Here is a 21453-nt window from a genome sequence, read left to right as displayed (position 1 = left end):
ACAGTCAATCAGCCACGGTCCCACATATATAACCTCCCTCTCAGCTAGCCTGCCCATTGATTCTCTCGCTCCTGCATCTCTGGACTTGGCTCTCTTTGCCATAGGAAGCCTTCAGCACAGTCCCCCTGGGTTCCCAGCAGTTCTGCAGCAAGGAGTATAGAATGTACGTTAGTTACCCTGATTGCCTTCCATGCCTGGTCCAAAAGCCCTACCTGGAGATGTTTGGGTTGTTCCGTATCTTCACATGGCACAGGATGTTAGGCAACCGTTCGGGCACCAGGACTCGGATCTGGTCGACAGCGCTGCAGAGCTTCAGGTAACCCAAGTAGAGACCCGGGGGGAGAGCCTGGCTGCTTTTCTGGTGGTAAGCCAGCTTGTCCTGAGGACAGAAAGCACACATCTCCCTGTAAACCTGGCTGCAAAAACCTTCACCACCAACCCCCAAAACTCAGAACACAACAGAGAGGCTAAGGTCACCAGGGGCAACCGTGGGGAGATAAAATACGGAGCCAGTCAAAAACGAACCATTTCTGTGGCTTGAATTGAAAGTCCCGTGTAGCTATTTTATCTCCAGCTTCCAGGTTGAAACCGGGCCAAAAGCCCCAGGAGACAGACTGGCACGGGGCGGGAGGCACCGGAAGCCTCACAAAGGAGGCTGTTGTTGTCAGATATCCAGACTGGTGCTGCGATCTCCAGGAACAGAGACAGCCTTGAACTGGCCCTTTAGCGGTTTGGCCTTTCGCTAATCCTGCCAAAGGCTTTGAATAAGCGGTTTCAATAGCCCCTTGTACAGGTGCTCGAGTGGCTTTTGTTGCCGGAGACACTTGGCTGAGTGAAAGGAAGTGAAAGGAGAGAGAAACAACCAGAGGGGTCAAAGCAAGAGGAGGAAAGGCTGGGCGCTCGGGGAAGGCAGCCTTTGCGAAGCCCAGATCGCTGTCTGGGAACACAACTACAACACGAGGAAGGGGAGCAAAGCCCCAGAAAAGAGCAAATGCAGCTCGTGGTGGGGAGAAGTATGACAGCGGCAGAACCCGGTCAAGCACCTTGTTCTGTAATATTGCTCAGCTATAAATGTCAAACAATGAAGGGGCATGACTGGGCTGCAACAAGTTGTTCTCAACTTCAGCACTCTTCCCAGCATGGGGTAGTGGTGAAGAGCAGATGGATTCTAATCTGGAGAACCAGGTTTGATTCCCCACTCCTCCACCTGAGTGGCCGAGGCTTATCTGGTGAACCAGGTGTGTTTTCGCACTCCTACATTCCTGCTGGGTAACCTTGGGCAAGTCACAGTTCTTCGGAACTCTCTCCGCCCCGCCTACCTCATAAAATTCTGTTGCGGGGAGAAGAAGGGAAAGGAGCCTACAGGAGAGGAAGGTGGGCTATAAATCCAAACTCTTCTTCTTCCTCTTCTTCCCTACACAGGCCAGTGAACACAAAGATGCAAGTCTGCCTTGGAATGAGTTTGACCATTGACCTCACCAGCCTTTCTCCGAGATCCATTTTGACTAGATTTTGAACCTGAAATTTTTTTCACATTTCACTTGGCTAGAGGTCTTCAACAAGAGAGGCGTGTGGCCAAGCGTGAAAACACAGCACCTTTCAGCCCTCATGGAGGAACAAGAACCAGCCACCTGGATGGTCAGCAGCAGCATGTCCAGAGCAGTGGGCTCTTCAGGAGAGGAGACGGATTTGCGGCTTGTCGGTAGCTTGGAAAGGGGAACCCAGCGGACGCTCTCAAAAGTCTGGCTGGTCTTCACCTCCTTCAAGGTCACCACCAAAATGTTGCCCTGCTTGTCTTTCAGGGGCTCAAAAAAGACCTGTCCCAGGTCCTGGATGCCCAGCAGACCCTGCACAGATAACAGAGGAGGAAGAAGGGACACATTTATGGCAATGGCAGTCAGGCTGAAGAGGGAATAGCCTTTAAACCCTGACCAAGAGGAGCGGGAGGAGCTGTCAAATTGGTTTGGGGCAGGCAGGAACACTTCTTTGTTCTAAGGGCCACTTACAGAACAACCCTCCGGGCCGGTGGATGGCTACAGATCTCCCAACAACTATTTTTTTGGAAAAGCGTATATCCCGCCTCTCCAGAGACCCGCTTGTGGCAGTTTCCAACAGAATCCTGAATGAATGCAACCATTTTTCTTCAACGTGATGGCTGATTACCACAGCCTATAGGCGCGCGGCCGCCATTTGAAACCGCTCATTCTTACAGATTTGTGCAGCGTGTGAAGGAAGAACAACGTTTCAGAGCGCGTGTAAAGGCCTGCGGACAGTTTAATTGCAGGCGAAGGCAGCTGCCCGTGATGGGAAAGAGATCCTACAAGCACAGCCGTTTGAAAGGGGCCACCAAAATTCATGGCTGAACATCCTTGTACAAGGGAAGTGCTGTGCCTTGTATATACGCTTTCCCCTCCCCTTTGGATCACTGCTTAATCTTGGATACTTTCTGAGCATAAAAGAACCCTGTCTCAGAAGGCTACTGACTTCCCCGAGTAGCTGTTCTGCTTCATATATTTGCCACTGAAGTTTTAATCAATCGCACAAGTTAATCAAAGTAAAGTTTGCCAGTCCAGCTACTGGAAAGTCTGGTATTTGAGGGGTGGAGGGAGGGGGGGCTGTATACAACCTAATGTAAAACATTAGACAAAAAAAACACCCCCTATTCTGCTCTGAATATATATAATAAAAGGTTGGTAACAGAGCGATCAGATATTATGCTGCTCTAGACTGGGAAAAGCAACAAAGGAATGAGGCTCTAGCCAAGTCCACATCTGGGAAATCTCATCCTCTCATATTTGAGCTATCAATCACCACCATTCCGACTGTAAGTGTCCTGCTGTTTTTATGAATTCCTCCTCTTACATTTTCAATCCTACAGTGACCCAGTGGATGGAGAGTAACTAGCTTGTCCATGCAGCTACAGCCCCACATCCAATTTTCTTTATGACCTCTGGTGGCCATGTCCATAGATTCAGAGCACTGCTGGAACAGCTCCAAACTAGATACACAAGGGACTTCTACCCATAACTGGCAACAACTTGAGATTGTTACCTGTCCTGGGTGGACAGCGCAGGTTCCTGACAGAGGTTGACACTCCCTTGATGACGACACATTTCCAGCAGCAGTGGCATAGTGGTTAAGAGCAGGTGTACTCTAATCTGGAGGCACCAGGTTTGATTCCCCCCTCTGCCACCTGAGCTATGGAGGTTTACCTGGGGAATTCAGATTAGCTTGTGCACTCCAACACACACCAGCTGGGTGACCTTGGGCTAGTCACAGCTCTTCGGAGCTCTCTCAGCCCCGCCCACCTCACAGGGTGTTTGTTGTGGGGAGAAGAAGGGAAAGGAGATTGTAAGCCCCTTTGAGTCTCCTTACAGGAGAGAAAGGGGGGATATAAATCCAATTCTTCTTCTTCTTCATCTATGCAGTCAGTGATCACAGAAGGCAACCCAACCAAGGCAACTCAAGGAACGTTCCACAAAAGCCTTTTCCTTACCTGCATTTGGGAGATGGCCAGCAGCATCTTGAAGCGGGTTTGGAGGATGCAGGAACAGGACGTTTGGGAGACGGTGACACACTGACGCAGCCAGAGGATTTCATCCCACATGCAAGAGACCTGCACCAAGCACAGCAATTGGGCCAGTCAGGTGAGTATAAGATTCCTGAGACTCTAGCCCAGCCAAGTTACCCAAATTACAGCACAAGCAAATGCACCCTTGTTGGTATCCTGCTTTTGTTGGTCAGTACACCCCTGAAAGGGCTTTGCCAATTGGCCATGCTGGCAGAGGCTGATGGGAATTGTAGTCCATAACATCTGGAGTGCCAAAGGTTCACCACCACTGCTATAGAGGCACCCGCTCTCTCAGAATTTCAGGTTTTGTGACAATAAGGTAGCAAGTAACTCCCACAGTAGATGATTCACTGGGCTACAAAAATGTGCTAAAAAGTGCTCTCTATGTGCCGGTGAAATAAGGACATTTGATGCTAGGGTTTATCAGGAAAAGGACAGCAAATGGAATTTCCAAGATCATAATATAAAAATCTATATAGCGTGGACACGTTAGAAACACTGTGTACGTTTGAAGTTCCCCCACCTTTTAAATGATATCTCAGAGCTGAAAACAGTTTAGAGCAGGGCAACCAAAAATGACCATTGGGTTGGGATGCCTTTTCTATGGAGAAAGGAAAGATCAGTTTTAATTTGGGGGCGCGGGGGACATGGATATTTATTACATTACATTTACACCTTGCCTTTTTCTGAAAGACTCAAGGCGGCTTGAGGGGGATGAGCTATACGGGATTATAAAATGATGCCTGATGTGGAGAAGGTGGGTACAGAGAGCTATTTCTTCCTTTCTCATAATTCGAAAACTCAGAATCTTTCAGTGATATCAATTGGTAATAGACTCAGGTGAGATGAGAGGAAGTACTTCTTCACAGAACACTTCATTAACTAGTGGAATGTACCAGTTCATGGGATACAATGGCTTTAGATGGCTGCAAAGGAGAAGAAGACGCATTCATGGAGGATAGACTGGCTGTGGTAAATGAAGCCACTGTACTCAGAGGCTGGGTGCTTTTGATTAAGTCTGCTATGGTGGGTAGGGAAGAGACAAAAAGTGTGTGTTGGGGTGTTGCCACTTGTGGGTTTATTGGAAGGCATCTGGTTGTCCAGGATGAGGACAAGATGGGCCATGGGCCTGTCCCAGCGGAAGTCTTCTGCTTTTGAAGACCCACTACTTAAAGAGTCACCTTGGTGAACCAGAGGAAGTCTTGCATAAGCAGACAGGAGTAGGTGTCGTCTATTTCCACCACGGGAATCTGATCCTCATGCGTCACTAGAATGTTGTCATCCTTGTAGAATACAGAAGCCAGATAGAGACCCCTGGGAGAGAAGAAAAGACAGTTTGGGAAGGATTCAGTCTGCTAGGGTGGCAGATCCGAGGAAACACAGAAGAGCTTATTTTCCATAGCAATGTCTGAGAAACTCTTTAAGAGGAAAGGTGGGAAGGATTCCCCTCACCCTGCCACCTAGGACACTCAATAAGTAAGGGGAGTGAACATGTATGAACTGTGCAGTGTGCACCAATGTTTTTTGCTGCCTGATTACCCATCGGACCTCCTACCTTTTCAGCGTCTTTAAGAATTTGCTCCCGGGATGGAAGAGATACTTTAGACTCTTGGAGACCGAGTGCTTCCTGCTCTGTGGCTGATTCTTGCAGGGTTCTGAGAAGCAAAGACAGTTCTCAGAAGCTGTGATGCACCAGTACAATTCACGAAAACTACCCCGGGACCATTCACGAAACCACCCCAGCACCATTCACTAAGCCACCCTTTCACAAAATGTCAGCTTGGATCCTGGAGAAGGCTCAAGAAAACTGTCCAAAGAATAAACAGTGCACATATCCCAAGCTATCCTAACCAGGACCTCCAAATACGTTCAGTGACTGAGGGGAGGGGCTTGTTCATCTTTATCTTTGTAAATATTTCTGTATCTCAGAGACTTGACCGGCTATTTAAAATCAAGATATAAAATTCCAGTCCTTGACCCACATTGTCTCTGTGATTACCTAGAGATCCTGCAATACCTGAGCTTTGTGTGCGGTTTTTCCCCCTCCCTACCTGCCCCCTTTCATGGAATCATAGAGCTGGAAGGGGCCAGACAGGGCATTTAGTCCAACCCCCTGCTCCTTGCAGGATCAGCCTAAAGCATCCCTGACAAGTGTTTGTCCAGCCGCTGCCTGAGGACTGCAAGTGAAATGCAGCTCGTATTTCCCTAGTTTTCTGATTCCACGGCTCAGCTATTCTTTCTTTTAAAAAAGTATTTCCTAAAAACCAGCTGGTACCTCTCTGCTTGTAATTTAAGCGCATTATTGTGATACCTACTTTCTGCTTTCTTCTTGATTTTTCTTTGCTTCCGTTTCCTGCACTTTAGCTTCTCTTTCCCCTTAAGCCAGCATGGTGTAATGGTTAAGAGCAGGTGCACTCTAATCTGGAGAACCGGGTTTGATTCCCTGCTCTGTCACTTGAACTGTGGAGGCTATTTGGGTGACCTTGGGCTTAGTCACAGTTCTTCTGAGCTCTCTCAGCCCCACCTACCTCACAGGGTGTTTGTTGCTGGGGAGAAGGAGGGGAAGGAGATTGTGAGCCCCTTTGAATCTTTGGATATAAATCCAAACTCTTCTTCTTGTTTCTTCTTCTTCTCCTTACGTTCATTTGCCCGGGAGCCTGCGGTTTCTCTCTCCGTGGCCCCTTTGGCTTTCTATTCTAGCCATGCTACCTCCAGAGATTCTTCACAATTCCTGGAACTGATTCCCAATCTGGCCCTGTTCATTCTGCAACTGCTGCAATAAGTTAGCAAAGTCACACCCATTCGACTGAATTAGAAGGGTGTAACTCTGCTCAGGATTGCCCTGTTGGATCTGCCCCCTCCAAAGGGAATGGTTCCCAAAGCGCCACGTCTAGCAAAAAGGAAACAAGCAACGACAAGTTTTGGCTGTATTATATATAAGTTTGTTTGTTTACAGAGATAAGAATTATAAAGCACAATTAAATATATTACTTTAATTGTGCTTTATATTTCTATCATTACTTTCATCTTAATAACTCTTGCGAAGGATGTCATTATTATGCCAATTTGAAAGACAGCAAAAATCCCCAAAGAGGTGGCGACCTGGCCGAGTAAAAAGTAGGGGCCGGACTAGCACCTTTACCATATGTGAATCCTCCCTTGAAAAATGGTCCAATTTGTCCAGGGTGCTGTGCCTGGAGATTTGAATTCAGACCCAATGCTCAGTCCAGCACACAATAACCAGACTAGCATTTTGGCCCCTGTTCAGCAGTTGTTTATTGCACAGAACAGGGATTACAAAAGATTAAAGAGCCAATGTTTGCTAGGGAACTACGTGGAGCCTAGAAAAGTGGGGAGAGATTGTGTGCTACCGCCTTGCTAGCTAGGGAGAGAGCGTGCACGAACGTCTGAGAAGAAGCAGGATGTTAGACCTGAGATTACTGGTCTAAGGACTGATCAGAGGGGGCACAAAAAGATTGGAGGGGTCAATCCCCTGCCAACCTTATCTAGCCGGCCGTTTGCCCGCTCCCTGTTGGGTCTTCTTCCCAGTTCCTTTGCACAGGAGACATGACTACTTCCAACACCTTCACCGGCAGATTGGAAACGCCAAGCTTCCTGAATGCTGGAACTTCTTCTATAAATGTCCAAACACACTTTTCGGAACCAAAAAAAGTTATGGGGTATTGTCTGCTGCCCCACGGCTGTTTGTCGCCTCTCCCTTCTTGCGCTTTCTGTAGCTTTTTTCTTTCTTCACAAGCTTCCCCCTTACGCCTGGAGCATGAACGGTTCCCGCCTCCGACGTTTCTGATAGTTACAGAGCAGAAATGCTCCAATAGTTGTTTCCCAGCTGCCAGATATGAGTCAGTCTCAGAGTGGATTCTCACTTTCGTTGCTCTCAGAAGCAACCAGTCAACCCCATCCATGCTAACCTGTGCTGAGGAAGATACGTCACCCAAGCACCTAGTGTTTTTTCCCTTCCCACGGTTTTCTCCCTCAGCAGCATCTCAATGGATCTTACAGCGGCTGGTGCCAAACCTGCCTCGGACTCACCGTGACACACACAGTGCTGGTGCACAGTCTTCACCTGGGTGAGGAGGTGATCTAAGGCTTCAGCTTGTCCCCTTCGCCGTGGCGCCCGCCCGTCATATTCCCTCCAATCTGAAATGGGAAGGCGATAAGAAAACAGAGACAAAATGACACAATGCATCAGGAGTCCCTTTCAATACGTGACTCTGCCTTCTGGGGTATCCTCACCAGTTTGTAGCCCAGGCCAGAACCTTGGTTAAGCTATGCAGCTGTTTCACACTTCTCAGGGCAAGCCCTTCCTCAAACACAAGCAACTGACTCACATAGATCTTCGGAGTTGGTAGGCAGGTGAACCACAGATCTTCTCAGTTAGTAGGCAAGTGAATCACAGATCTTCTCAGGCAAAGACAGGTCATGAAAAACCTTAATCTTGGACCAGCGGTCTTTGCAACTGTGTCACCCCCTGTCCTAAAACGAGTCGCTCCCATTGCACAGCTGCCAGTGGGACTGTTGTTTAGAAAAGAGTGGAAGAAAGATGACGAAGGAGAAAGGAAGGCATCTACAGGTCCCTTGTTGCAGATTTGGGGTCCACAGAGCTCTGGAAAGGTTGAAGAACATTGCCTAAGACCGTGTCCTCAATCTGATTAAGGCTCCGTCCATGGCTCTGCTTTAAAAACCCAGTTCTGCACTGATGCACCTCGACACTGTAGAGCAAGGAGCATCAGACTCTGCAGCCAGAATAAATTATGCACTAAAGAAAATGTTTACCCGCTTGCTTTTGCTTCTACATATTTATTGTGCTTTTTAGTTAGCCACAAAGGGTGGCTAAGCGGAGCGTGGGCATCTTTTTCCCAACCACTGAATTCCTGGCAAGAATTCACCAAGCACAGGCTAAAACAGGGGTCTGCAACCTGCGGCTCTCCAGATGTTCATGGACTACAAATCCCATCAGCCCCTGCCAGCATGGCCAATTGGTAGTCCATGAACTTCTGGAGAGCCGCAGGTTGCAGACCCCTGGGCTAAACGTTTTTGAATGTGCTTGGGAATCTGTAAGCCTAGCAAAATATTGAGGAGGAATTATCAACATGCTGCATGGTCCAACATAGGTGTCAAACTCAGGCCCTCCAGATGTTCATGGACTACCATTCCTGCTAGCATGATGCCAACAAGCTCAGTTTTCACTCTAGCCACATGCAGCAGCTTGATGTTGGCAGTTCCTGAGGATAGATACAGCAAGACGAGGGACGCAGACAGAATTGCCCCACATGCCGGAAAAAAATACAGTCTGTGGTGAACATTCTTCTACTGTCCTATTTACAAGGAGTTGTGACCGAAGATTATTCTTTCATTATTAGTTAATTTCCAAGGTCATTTGGATAAAGTATGCCTTGAAAACTTACTTGCTGGTGATAATCCTATGACTTTGAAGTCGCTGGCCAACTTTAGTGCCTTTGCACATAAAGCACGCAGACAGTTCAAAATCTCATTTTAAAATTTTGATATACTAAATGTTTCATTTATGGATATTGTTTCTGATGAAGTTCCTGAGATTTCCTGATTGTATGTTTTTGCACGGGTCCGTGACTGCAATAAATTGACTCGACACTGATAACTTTTTTTGTTTGTTCCCACACAAAATATAGAGCCACCCCGCAAAGATTCCTCCTACTTTATATCACAAGGCACCAATTCAGGTTTAAGAAGGCCAAACCATGTTAGATGGCACAGAGGCAGCATAAGCCCACAACACCAGCCACTAGTAGCAATTGCCTGCCAGGTTGATGGGATTTAATAGCTGCCACCAGCAGGAGGAGGAGCCGCGTGGCATAGTGGTTAAGTGCTTGCACTGCCACTCACATGGTCAGGAGTTCAAGCCCCCTGTGGGTCAGATATTCTGGCAGCTGGCTCATGGTCAACTCAGCCATCCATCCATTCCTTGGTTGGTAAATGATACCTAGCTCATAGCTAGGGGGTAAAGAATAACCGGGGAAAGCAATGGCAAACTACCCCACAAAAACGGCTTGCCTATGAAATCACTGCTTGCAGCGGTACCCCAGGGTTGGACACGACTGAAGGGGAAACTTTTACTTTACCAGCAGGAGGAGAGGGAAAAATCACAGTGGATGAGCAAGGTTTGGTTTGTTGGTACTCTCTTCAATCTTTCCAGTCACATCCCAAACATTGGCCCCCGCCTGGGCAGAAGTTGCTCCAGACCCCCAAGTGAGAATCAAACTGGCCTCAATGAGAAACAGAACCTCTTCCTCACACCACTTAGTTATGAGGTGGCAGAGCTACTGAACAGCACAGGCAAGTGTGTGTGTGTGTGTGTGTGTGTTGTGTGCATGTGGGGGTGGGGGTGGGGGGGGGAACAGCTCTTTTACATTAACTTTACATTAATTGGTTCGCGTGCTCCCCCATGCCGCTGTTTTCCATGGAAAGATCAGCTCTGTTAACTTTGGCTGAGGCTGGGTGCTATTTTTAGGCGCTTCATAAAAATACCCAAGGAGGTGCTGCGCGCTTTTACATGACAAAAGCCGGTTATTTTCTTTTAAAAGAAAAAATTGGGAGATAAATATTTTCTTTAAGACGCAAAAAGTGAGCCCCAATAAATGTCGTGAGGTGGGCCAACCATTGTGGCTTACGCTAGATACTACGCAACTCCAAGATGTAGAAAGCCCCAGGCTAGCCTGACCTCATCGGCTCTCAGAAGCTAAGTAAGGTTGGCCCTGACTAGTATTGGGATGGGAGATCTCCAAGGAATACAACGGATGTGACGTGGAGGCAGGCAATGGCAAACCACCTCTCAACGTCTCTACAGGGTCGTCATAAGTCAGCTGTGATTTGATGACCGAACAAAAAAGATATGGTACAAGGAGAAGAGTTTGGATTTATATCCCCCCTTTCTCTCCTGTAAAGAGACTCAAGGTGGCTTACGAGCTCCTTTCCCTTCCTCCCCCCGCAACAGATGCCTTGGGAGATAGGTGGGGCTGAGGGAGTCCTGAGAGAACTGGGACTAGCCCAAGGTCACCCAGCAGGAATGTAGGAATACTGAGAGACATCTGGTTCACCAGATAAGCCTCGGCCACTGAGGTGGGGGATCAAACCCGATTCTCCAGATTAGAATCCACCTGCTCTTAACCATGACACCACGCTGGCAGCAACTCTACCTCCAATGCAACCCCAACCTGTTCACAAGGGATTGGTAGCCTCAGACAGCATGTAATCTTACAGTCATTGCTCTTTTTGAACCACAAGGCCTGACCTGAATGTGGCTGTCAGCAGAGGAGCCTGTTCAACGAGGCATGTGGGGACAGTTCCTATACCAACCTATACCAAACGGTAGTTGGCGTGAATTCACGACCCCAAGCCAAACATCTCAGGGTAGGGAAATGTCTCTCTCAGAATATCGTCAGGGGTTGAAGAGCTCCCAGAGATACATGTCTAAATGAGAGGGCATTTTTATTCAAGCTTGCTTTCTGCCTCTCCTTTTTTGTGTCCTGAATAGCTCCCGCAAGTTTCATTGAGTGTGATCAGTTAAGCTTTCTGTGAAAGAAGGAAGGGGTTGTATCTCTCCAGTGTTCTTTATGATTCTCTGGGTCAGTGTTCACTGGAAAAAGAGGGCAATCTTTAACCCCAATGCCCCCAACACATTACGTTTCTGCCCCAATTGCAGAACACGGTGGTTCACATGAGGGGAAAATCCTGTGATTTTACTTTGAGGAGGCCATTGACTAATGGGCAGCCAAAATGTCCTAAAAGAAAACAGTCAAAAGCTATGTTTTTATGCATTCTCCACCCCTGCCAATGCTATGTGGGAGGAATTTCACCCCAGACTGTGTTAAAAGTGATTTGTTTTTCATCACAATATCCAAGCAACTCACCCAAATTTCTAATGATTCAAAAAATATAGCTCTTTTTTCAACCAGGCAATTCTCATAAAAGAAAGGATGCACAGTCTTTTTCTCATGTAGGCAATTTCAATTCTGCCAGATCTAGACACCGCGGGAAACTCATAGATCTCATCCAGGTGCACCTGACCTTGAGGCAGGTAAAGTAGCATCACAGTATCCATATTGAGACACATATAAAGCTTCTCAGTATTCATACTTACTTGAGGGAATAGCAAAGGGTGGTACTGAAGTTTGAGGAGGTCCCCAGCCCTTCATGTTGTAGGCAGAAACTTGGACATAGTAAGCAGTACCCTGTGGGGAAAGGGGCAAGGGGGGAAATGGTCACTGGAGATAGAAAACAACCTGGAGTCCAACCAGCAGACAGGTAAAGGGTTGCTTTCAGTTGCCCCTCCTCAAATGCTCTCCATAAAGCAGAAGCAGAGCAGGTGTGATACCCTTAAAAAGTGGCCTGCGGTGCCCTTGCAAAAACAGTGCAAGGTTGTCTCAGTTTTGCTGGCCTCTTCGGGTTAATGACTCTTTGATGACCCCTTCAATCCAGATCTGAGTCAAAGAATTTTGGAACAACCCAGAGTTCTAAAGGATGGCTCCTGTGGATCTATTCCCAACTCAGTTTCAGACTCTGTGGAACCCATGCTTGGTCCAAAATGATTCAGGTAGCACAAGGGCTCCCCAGAAGTCTGCTGAAATGACATCGCTGCTACAAGCCAACGTGCAGAGGCCGAACATCCTGCTGTGGCCTTCCTGTGGCAGATGGGATTGTCCATTTTACACGGCTCTTGGAAGGTGAGACAGAGTTTGCTTTGGGACAGGAAGACTGCAATGGTGTCTAAATCTTCCAGAACCTGGCACATGGTGATGACGTCATCCCCTCACTCCATGGCTTCCCAATGCCCAGTTCCAGTTGCATTCCAAGGCCAGATTAACTTTATGGATACCCGAGTGGGAATACAGGAAATTAACCCAAAGACTAGCTGACAGCACAGGCTGACTTAAAAATATGCCATTTTTTTTGTGCTCAGCTCCTGGATAAATAATATTGCACTTCAAAGGAATGGGCTGTGATTACAACCCACTAAGCCATGCCAGAGACTCTCTCAACTATCCAAAACCAAAGGCCCTAGAAGAAGAAGAAGGAGGAGGAGGAGGAGGAGGAGGAGGAGGAGGAGGAGGAGGAGGAGGAGGAGGAGGAGGAGGAGGAGGAGGAGGAGGAGGAGGAGGAGGAGGAGGAGGAGAAGGAGGAGAAGGAGGCGGTGGAGGTGGAGGTGGAGTTTGGATTTATATCCCCCTTTCTCTCCTGTAAGGAGACTATAAGGATGACTGTCCCCATCAATCCTGTTTTGAATTTACATGATGGTTTTTCAAAAGCTTATGGTAAAAATTAAAATATATACATATATTTAGGGTCCCACCCACAGCTTGTTGAACAATAAGTTTGCTCCTGGCTTCAATACTGGCTTCAAAACAATGTGCACAGGGAATTATGTGCTGAATTTCTGCCTCATTTTCCCTGCTCACAAAGAGAGAGGAGAGTTGTGGAACTCAAGCCAGCCTAAGGTCCATTTGTCTCAAATGCACGGCCTCTTGCTGCTGTTTGCGCTCCTGGAAGCTGCCCTCTGCACAATGGAGAAGGGACAGCTGACAGGCAGCATGGGTCCCGTAGTTCCCAGAGAAATAAAACAGCAGGGGCAGAGGCAGGTCCTACCAGCCCACGATGTCCGTACACTTGTGGGCCAGAGCAGAAATGCTGGTTCTCATCTCCAATTAGCCATGGAGCTGGTGGAGAGGGTTTGATCTACGCAGGAGGTAGCAGTGGGGGAGAACCAGCTTCTGATTTATAAGCTGGGGGTAGGGACGAGAAAGAGCCAATGGGTGGAAATGGTACTGAGAATAAAACCTATAGATTGCATGGCTTAGTAAATACTTCTCCACCCTTTTCTTCACGAGGCAGAGATTGCTGCCTCGAGATCCCTCCTCTTTGCTGCCCAAGGCAGCTCCTGCCATGCACAGTAGCCACACACAGACCCAGAAAGGATTTCTGTTCTTCATATTTCGTGAAGAGCGGCGATTCAAGCTTACTTCCTTTTGTTAGGGCTATGCCAAGTGTTCTCCAGTTTCAGAATGTGCTTGAAAGACAACACGTGGCAAATGGAAACCCCATACTCCACAAGTTATCGCAGGCCTCCATAGAGCAGTGGTGCTGGGCAGGCAGGAGGAGGAGAAACAAAAGGGCCACACCAGTGACAGGAGATAAAAAAATAAGGTCAAGGTTGAGAATGCAGGTTAAAAATATGTTTTATTACTCAGTTAAATTTTTCTGTGATTTCACCCAAGAGAATCTGTTCCAGTGGTTTTTCAAAGAACATACGAAGAAGACAAGTTTGGATTTATACCCCACCTTTCTCTTGTAAAGAGACACAAGGTGGCTTACAAGCTCCTTTCCCTTCCCCCCCCCCCCCCAAACAGGCACCTTATGGCCGTGGTGGCGAACCTATGGCACTCCAGATGTTCATGGACTACAATTCCCATCAGCCCCTGCCAGCATTGCCAATTGGCCATGCTGGCAGAGGCTGATGGGAATTGTAGTTCATGAACATCTGGAGTGCCATAGGTTCGCCACCACTGCCTTATGGGGTACGTGGGACTGAGACAGTCCAGAGAGAACTGTGACTACCCCAGCAGGAATGTAGGAGTACGGAAACACATCTGGTTCCCCAGATAAGCCTCCGCCACTCAGGTGGAGGAGTGGGGAATCAAGCCCAGTTCTCCAAATTAGAGTCCACCTGCTCCTAACCACTACACCAGGCTGGCTCACTAAGATCTAAAATCAATAGACCACTGTTGATCTAAGATCAATAGCCCCACTGATCATTTGCAGTTTCACTGATTTTTAGGTGGGTCACTAGGCCCAATACGTTTGGACTTGAGGGTTGCTATACCAAAAGGGTTGGCAACCACTGCATAACCAGGCATGTTTGAATGTCTGCGTGTGACCTGATGCAACATGGGGCAGAGAGCATCAGGGCTTCACATTTTGGCAGCTCAGAACAAGTTGGGGAGGGGCAGGAGGGTGAAAGGTGGGGGAGCGCTTCCAGGCCTTCGAAGGAGCCACTCACTCACCGAGATGAGGCCATGGATGGTGACACGAAGGTTTTTCAGCTTGTCGATCACCAGCTCGCCCAATGGCGGGGAGAAGGCGGGGGAGCAGCTCCACTCGACTGCAAACAAAGAGAGAAGCACAGCCCCGCTGTCAGTAACTGGGGGTCTTTCATCGGCAAGGGGAAGGAGGTAGCGTTTGGCAGGCAGACAGGGTTAGATTAGAGAGCTGGGCTGCCAGGGCTGGACCAGCTGCTGCAGAGGGATTGACTGTGAAACTGAAGAACCAGCTACGGCAGGGCCAGCTGTGCGGGTTGGAAAAATGTCTGAGAAAAAAAAGAACAGAAGAACTGGGGGGGTGGGGAGCATAAACTGCAAGAAGGGGCAACAACGGGGCACACCTTTCCCATATTCAAAGACAACCCTCCCCAGAGGATACAGTGCAATAGCTGCATGTTGCCTGATCAAGAAGCATCTCTGGCAGGGGTCATGGCTGCCTCTCTTGGCAGAGAAGATGACCCTCGCCCGCGCGTGGAAGGCAAAAGGCAGGCCAGCGAGATGGAGGAACAGACAGACCGATGAACCAAGAGATAAAAGACGGCACAGAACAGGTGGACCGAACAAAGGCAGTGGAGAGAGAGGGGTGGGTGGAAACAGACAAAGTAGATTAAGTGGCAGGATTTGATGGTGACTGGAAAAAGGAACATTCCTCCAAAAGCCAACATTATGTCAGGGTGGAGAGGGTTTAAGCGGAGGGGAAATCAACGCTGAGGGGAGCAGTTGTTAAAATCAAAAAGGGACAAGGTTGCAGCAACCGGAAGAAGGGAATGACTTATTGGGCTGGGCTTTGAGGAGAGGGAGGACCAAGACGAAAGGTGTCCACCAACATCCAGAGACTGGAAATATGCCATTCTTTCCTAACTACAATACTCAGGGAAGGTTGAGCATCTTCCTGTGAAAACTACTGAGTAGCATGTGGGGCCAAAGCAGGGAAAGGGGTTCAGCGAACAGGGTGGGACTAGGAAGAAGGGATGACAGGTTTTTCTGTAGATTCCACTACTGGAAATCTTTTGTAAACTATGAGAAGAAGAAGAGTTTTGGATTTATACCCCACCTTTCTCTCCTGTAAGGAGACTCAAGGTGGCTTACAAGTTCCTTTCCCTTCCTCTCCCCACAACAGACCCCTTGTGAGGCAGGTGGGGCTGAGAGAGTTCTGAATGAGCAGTGATTAGACCAAGGTCACCCTCCTACACTCCAGCAGGAGTGTAGGAGTCGGGAAACAAATTCAGTTCACTGGATAGGAGTCTGCCGCTCATGTGAAGGAGTGGGGAATCGAACCCGGTTCTCCAGATTAGAATCCACCTGTTCTTAACTACACCATGCTGGATGTACAGTTGCCTACAGTTTAGGCAATTGGAGAGAAAAACGTATCAACTCAGTTTTTAAAAGTTACTCCAAATGCAAAATTAAAAATATGTTGTCAGTGATAAGAGGAAGCAATTGTCAGGATTTGCAGCTTGCATGTCATTGGGAACTTGGGGAATGATTGGAGGGAAAGATCCTAGCTTCCAACCACTGAAACCTCCATACAGATTTGTTCTGTTTTCTGAGTTTTTATGCAGAGCAAACACAGAAGTCTTCGAACTGTGTCTACAAACATGAGTGCCGGACACCTGTTAATCATGAAATTAAAACCCAACAATCAACGAATTAGCATATAGGTAACAGACAGTTGTGCTAAATGTTGATGCTGAGTTTTACATCTTCAGGGAACTATGCTAACAGTTCTTGCTAACTTCTCTTTAAAATATTTGACTATACAGATCTTGCTACAGATCTTGCTAACTTCTTTTTTAAAAATCTGACTATAGTTGTTCAGTAGCTGCCCACACATTAGTAACTTCAAAACTATTGATTTACTTTGTTTAGACACTGCGTTCCTCACTGAGACCCAAGGCACGTGAGAAACCAATGTGGAAGTGTCACTAAATCATCAGGAATCAACCAGACAGGTTTCGTAGTCCAAGAGGGGAGAAATCAACCAAACAGGCTCTTTAAAGTAAAATCCATGGGAAATAGGGCCACGGCGCTACCTTTGTATTTGGTGACCACAGCCGAGTTGACACTTAGAGGTTCCTGGAAGACCACTTCCACAGAAGTGCTGCTGGCCACCGACAGGAGAACATTCGTGGGCGGATCTGGAACCCCTGAGAACAGACAGCATCAATGTCAGTGAGGGCGTGTCCAAGCGTAGAAGGAAGCAGAAGAAGAGTTTGGATTTACGTCCCACCTTTCTCTCCTGTAAGGAAACTCAAAGGGGCTTACAAACACCTTTCCCTCCCCCACTCACAACAAACACCCTGTGAGGTGGGTGGGGCTGAGAGAGCTCCGAAGGACTGTGACTAGCCCAAGGTCACCCAGCTGGCGTGTGTTGGAGTGTACAGGCTAAATCTGAATTCCCCAGTTAAGCCTCCACAGCAAGTGGCAGAGCGGGGAATCAAACCCGGTTCCTCCAGATTAGAGTGCACCTGCTGTTAACCACTATGCCACGCTGGCTCCTGTGTGGTGCTGCAGGAAATGACTCTTCAGTCTAGCTTCTAATCAGTCTAGCTCAGGGGTAGGGAACCTTTAACACTCAAAGAGCCATTTGGACCTGTTTTCCACGGGAAAAGAAAACACTTGGAGCCGCAAATAATTTTTGACATTTAAAATAAAGATAACACTATATATATAGGGTGTTTTTTTTACCTTTTACTCCGCTCATTCTGAGAAGCGCATGGATGCGCCCGCCCTGCTGCCTGCAGGGCGGGCAAGGATGAAGCTGGCGGCTTGGCCTCACTGGCCGCCGGGAAAGCGCCCACCCCGCTCCAATGGGGCGGGCGAGAGGGGAAGCCCGCGGCGCGGCCCAGCCAACTGTGGGCAGTTGGTGCGCCCGCCCTGCTGCCTGCAGGGCGGGCAAGGATGGGGCCGGCGGTTCAGCTCGTGGAGCCACAGTGCAAGGGCAGAAGAGCCGCATGCGGCTCTCGAGCCGCAGGTTCCCTACCCCTGGTCTAGCTTCTAATCTATCACACGCGTGGAGACAGTCCCAGGAGGTGAGGCAGAAAAAGCCCGCCTCCTTTGCAAAAAAGGCTCCTGAGAGGGGGGAGTGTATTGAATTCTACATGCACTGGTCTGTGTAGGGAAGACTGAGTCATCAGAAGAACGTAAAATAAAACACTCTGACTTTTCTGTATTTCCCCTGAAGCATTAGACATGGCCGCAAACAGGGGGTGTACGTTTAGAAAGAGCTGATCGGCTACACAGAAATGTTTCTTTCAGTGAGGCTCGGCAGCTGGGTCGCCCTTCACACTTAAGGACTCATTGTGCCTGCTAGAAAGGATTTTCCCTTTTTAAAAAAATCACATGGGTAAAGGGAAAACAGTCTTACTTTCACCTACTACTGCTTGGAGCCATCTGGGTTTGATTTTACTGAACACCCAAATAATTAACATGGTCTGACACAGTGAATTGAATTATTTATGATGGTCAAAGTGCAGCACACCTCTGATACGGTATACTTTGACCCCACTTCTTCGGCCTGTGGCCCACCACAGTCTTCTAGGGTGTTTTCTTCCATTATATAATCTAACATAGACCACTAAGAACATTATTTTTATAACCTTGATTGATCTACAGAGTGCAAGAAGACCCTGACCCTAGGAATTGGCAATCTATAATTTGACATAAGCAGGTGAAGCCAGGGAGAAGTGCCAAAGGGAGGGAAGAATTAGAGGGGTGGCCGTGCCAGCGTGCTGAAGCAAAAACATACAGACATCTTATGGACCAGCATATTTTTGCCACAGCAAACGCTTTCATGGACTACAGCCTACATGTCAGTTTGATTATCCATTGAGTAGGGCTGATTTCACTCAGGAACATGGACCGCTTGGTGGTGTCAAAAGTTGGGTTTTGAGGAGGGACGTGAAGAACATAAGAAAGAGCCTGCTGGATCAGACCAGAGTCCATCTAGTCCAGCACTCTGCTACTTGCAGTGGCCCACCAGGTGCCTTTGGGAGCTCACAGGCAGGATGTGAAAGCAATGGCCTTAAGAACATAAGAAAGAGCCTGCTGGATCAGACCGGAGTCCATCCAGTCCAGCACTCTGCTTCTCGCAGTGGCCCACCAGGTGCCTTGGGGAGCTCACACGCAGGAGGTGAAAGCAATGGCCTTCTGCTGCTGCTGCTCCTGAGCACCTGGTCTGCTAAGGCATTTGCAGTCTCAGATCAAGGAGGATCAAGACTGGTAGCCATAGACCGACTTCTCCTCCATCAATCTTTCCAAGCCCCTTTGAAAGCTACCCAGGTTAGTGGCCATCACCACCTCCTGTGGCAGCATATTTCCAAACACTGATCACGCAAATGTTTCCTTTAAAAGGAAGACATTCTGGGAGGCCATTCCAGGCAGAAAGGGGAATCCTTGGAATCACTTTTTAGGGGAGCTGAGGAGAGTGAACACTGGCCTAATGCCCAAGTGTTGGCTTGGAGGATCTTGAGGCAGTTTCTCTGATCTACTGGGGGCGGGGGTGGGGGGTCTTGCACCCCGCCAGAAACTCACGTGCGTGCTCAAAGCCGGCATTCATGCGTTTGTAAAGCCGATAGCGCCACTCCCAGGACTTCAGTTGCTTCTCCTTCTCCGAGCAGTCAGCGTTGGGCACCTCGTTCACCACCTGGGCAATGAGATCATTGACCCGCTGCTCAGCCTCCTGGACCAGTGTCGACAGGTGCAAAGCCCGGCTCTCTAGACTCATGACTTTGTAAAGGGAAAGAGGTGCAGAAGGGAGGAAGGAAAAGACCGGTTAAAACGACGCACAAGAAGAGAGAAGGAAGACAATGTAGGCTTAGGAACAAAAGTGGTTTAAAGCCCCTAGAAGGGATCCTTTATTGCTGCTTTACTGAGAAAACTGCTGGAAAAACCCCGCAAACCCAAGAAGCACACTTCAATACAGTCCCTGCCCCAACTGCAGGAGAAAAAGCAACAGGGTTAGACCTTGAATTGCTTCTGCAGGCTGGCAATTCTGACTCTTCTTTTTTATTGCTAATTAAGAAACTCAAAAGTGTCTCCACTCCTCAGGAAATCTGCAGCCCTCCCAGGAACCAAGTGTTCTCCACGGCCAGGACATCTTTGCCAGAAGGACAAAGAGGCATCTGCCAGTTCAAAATGAACCTTGAAGTCAGCACCCAAAATTGCATGCTGAGGTTTGGCCTCCAGGAAAACGTCACACTTTCCTGGAACACCCCCGGGAAACACAGCCTGCTGTTTAGGGATCCTCCTTCTGCTTCCAGTATCTCAGGACAGGAGAACTTTCCAACCCTCCACTACCAGCGACACCAAAAGAAGCTTTGGCAAAGATGCATTCATGCACCACTGCTTGCCCCACTGCTGATGGGGGTCTTGGGAAGGCAGGCAGCCATAGATCAGTGAGGGCAACTACAGCAGCAGGGGGATTCGGGGGGATTTGGCCATCTGCTGCCGGGCATCCCCGGGCATCCCCATGAAGAGTCCCAGGACCACACAGGCTTGGCCAGGTTTGCAGCATCCCCTTTATTGGTAGCTGTTTGAAGTCACATCTGTATCCTGCAGTACATGATGCACAACTGGAGCATGACTTCGGCAAGTGGCCAACGTGAGTGGCTTGCCCTTTCTGAGCCAAAAAGCATTCAGAACAAGAAAAGGCACACACACACACCCAACTTGCATTCTATTCAGTGGAACCTCTGGGCTTGCCCGGCTCCTATGGCCAGACAGCAAAGGCATACCCTCCACTTTCCTACTTCATTAGCTCCGTTCACTGCGTGCTCTTGCCAGCTTGGCTTGTGGCTACTCGCTGTGTGGGCCACCCAGCAAGCAGGAGACTCCGGCAGCTGTATCCAGCACCACCTCTTTAGAGCAGTGTGCCTGAAAGCTTGCGGGAGAAAAATCCCCACTTCCCAGGACAGAGTGCTAATAAATACATATTCAAAGCCACTCTCCTCGTCTGCTCTCCCATTCGCAGGAATGCCTGAGCTGGAAGAAAGGGGCCTTCTGACCCTGACCCGAATGCCAATGCCGCTGTGAAGAAACCATTTGTTTCTTTGCAAGATGGGCTATCTGCAAAGAGCTGGCAGCCAGGCACTTCCCTGCTGCTCCAAGCTGGTCGCCAGGGTTGAGCTGGAGCCTCTTCCTCGTCTTTATGTTTCACTTCACCTGATCAGACAAGTTTGAACCTTTCAGGTAGCAAAAGCCAAGTCAATTCAAGCTGGGTGATTCCAGGAAGACACTCTTGGGAGCTGATTCAGCCGTTTGCCTGATGTGGGGATTCCAGTAACACCAGAGAATCTACTCGGACCATGTCTTTTGCTGCCCCGCTTCTCGTAACGTGCAGTTGAGAGAATCTCCGCCTTAGAACATGCCACTGAGGACTGCCAGGCGGAAGAGGTTGAAATCCTCTCTGCTTATGTTTTCATCCATGTCTCCCTTTCCATTAGAACATTAAGAAAGAGCCTGCTGGATCAGACCAGAGTCCATCCAGTCCAGCACTCTGCTTCTCGCAGTGGCCCACCAGATGCCTTTGGGAGCTCACAGGCAGGATGTGAAAGCAATGGCCTTCTGCTGCTGATGCTCCTGAGCACCTGGTCTGCTAAGGCATCTGCAATCTCAGATCAAGGAGGATCGAGATTGGTAGCCATAGATCGACTTCTCCTCCATCAATCTGTCCAAACCCCTTTGAAAGCTAACCAGGTTAGTGGACATCACCACCTCCTGTGGCAGCATATTCCATTGTGACCTCTGATCCTATGGTCGGGATCACAGATACCTGCAGTTTCTCTCAAATTT

At 48.6% G+C, this 21453-nt stretch overlaps 1 protein-coding gene across 11 annotated transcripts in view; it reads right to left on the bottom strand.

Annotated features, from left to right (window-relative positions):
• LOC125431855 (ankyrin repeat and fibronectin type-III domain-containing protein 1-like) overlaps window positions 1-21453 on the bottom strand; it is a 310810-nt gene that overhangs the window by 15535 nt on the left and 273822 nt on the right. For all 11 annotated transcript variants that reach the window (XM_048495029.1, XM_048495028.1, XM_048495032.1 and 8 more), the window contains 10 exons: window positions 19195-19389; window positions 16695-16808; window positions 14626-14723; window positions 11709-11799; window positions 7622-7729; window positions 5127-5226; window positions 4753-4885; window positions 3497-3616; window positions 1632-1847; window positions 213-379 (listed from right to left, as the gene is read on the bottom strand). In XM_048495029.1, the coding sequence (XP_048350986.1) occupies window positions 213-379; window positions 1632-1847; window positions 3497-3616; window positions 4753-4885; window positions 5127-5226; window positions 7622-7729; window positions 11709-11799; window positions 14626-14723; window positions 16695-16808; window positions 19195-19389 (1342 nt within the window). The remainder of the gene's footprint in view (window positions 1-212; window positions 380-1631; window positions 1848-3496; window positions 3617-4752; window positions 4886-5126; window positions 5227-7621; window positions 7730-11708; window positions 11800-14625; window positions 14724-16694; window positions 16809-19194; window positions 19390-21453) is intronic.

The sequence above is a fragment of the Sphaerodactylus townsendi genome, linkage group LG04, assembly GCF_021028975.2.
Source record: "Sphaerodactylus townsendi isolate TG3544 linkage group LG04, MPM_Stown_v2.3, whole genome shotgun sequence".
Classification (NCBI taxonomy): Eukaryota; Metazoa; Chordata; class Lepidosauria; order Squamata; family Sphaerodactylidae; genus Sphaerodactylus; species Sphaerodactylus townsendi.
The sequence above is the reverse complement of the archived record's forward strand: the minus strand, read 5'-3'. Positions and strand labels throughout refer to the sequence as shown.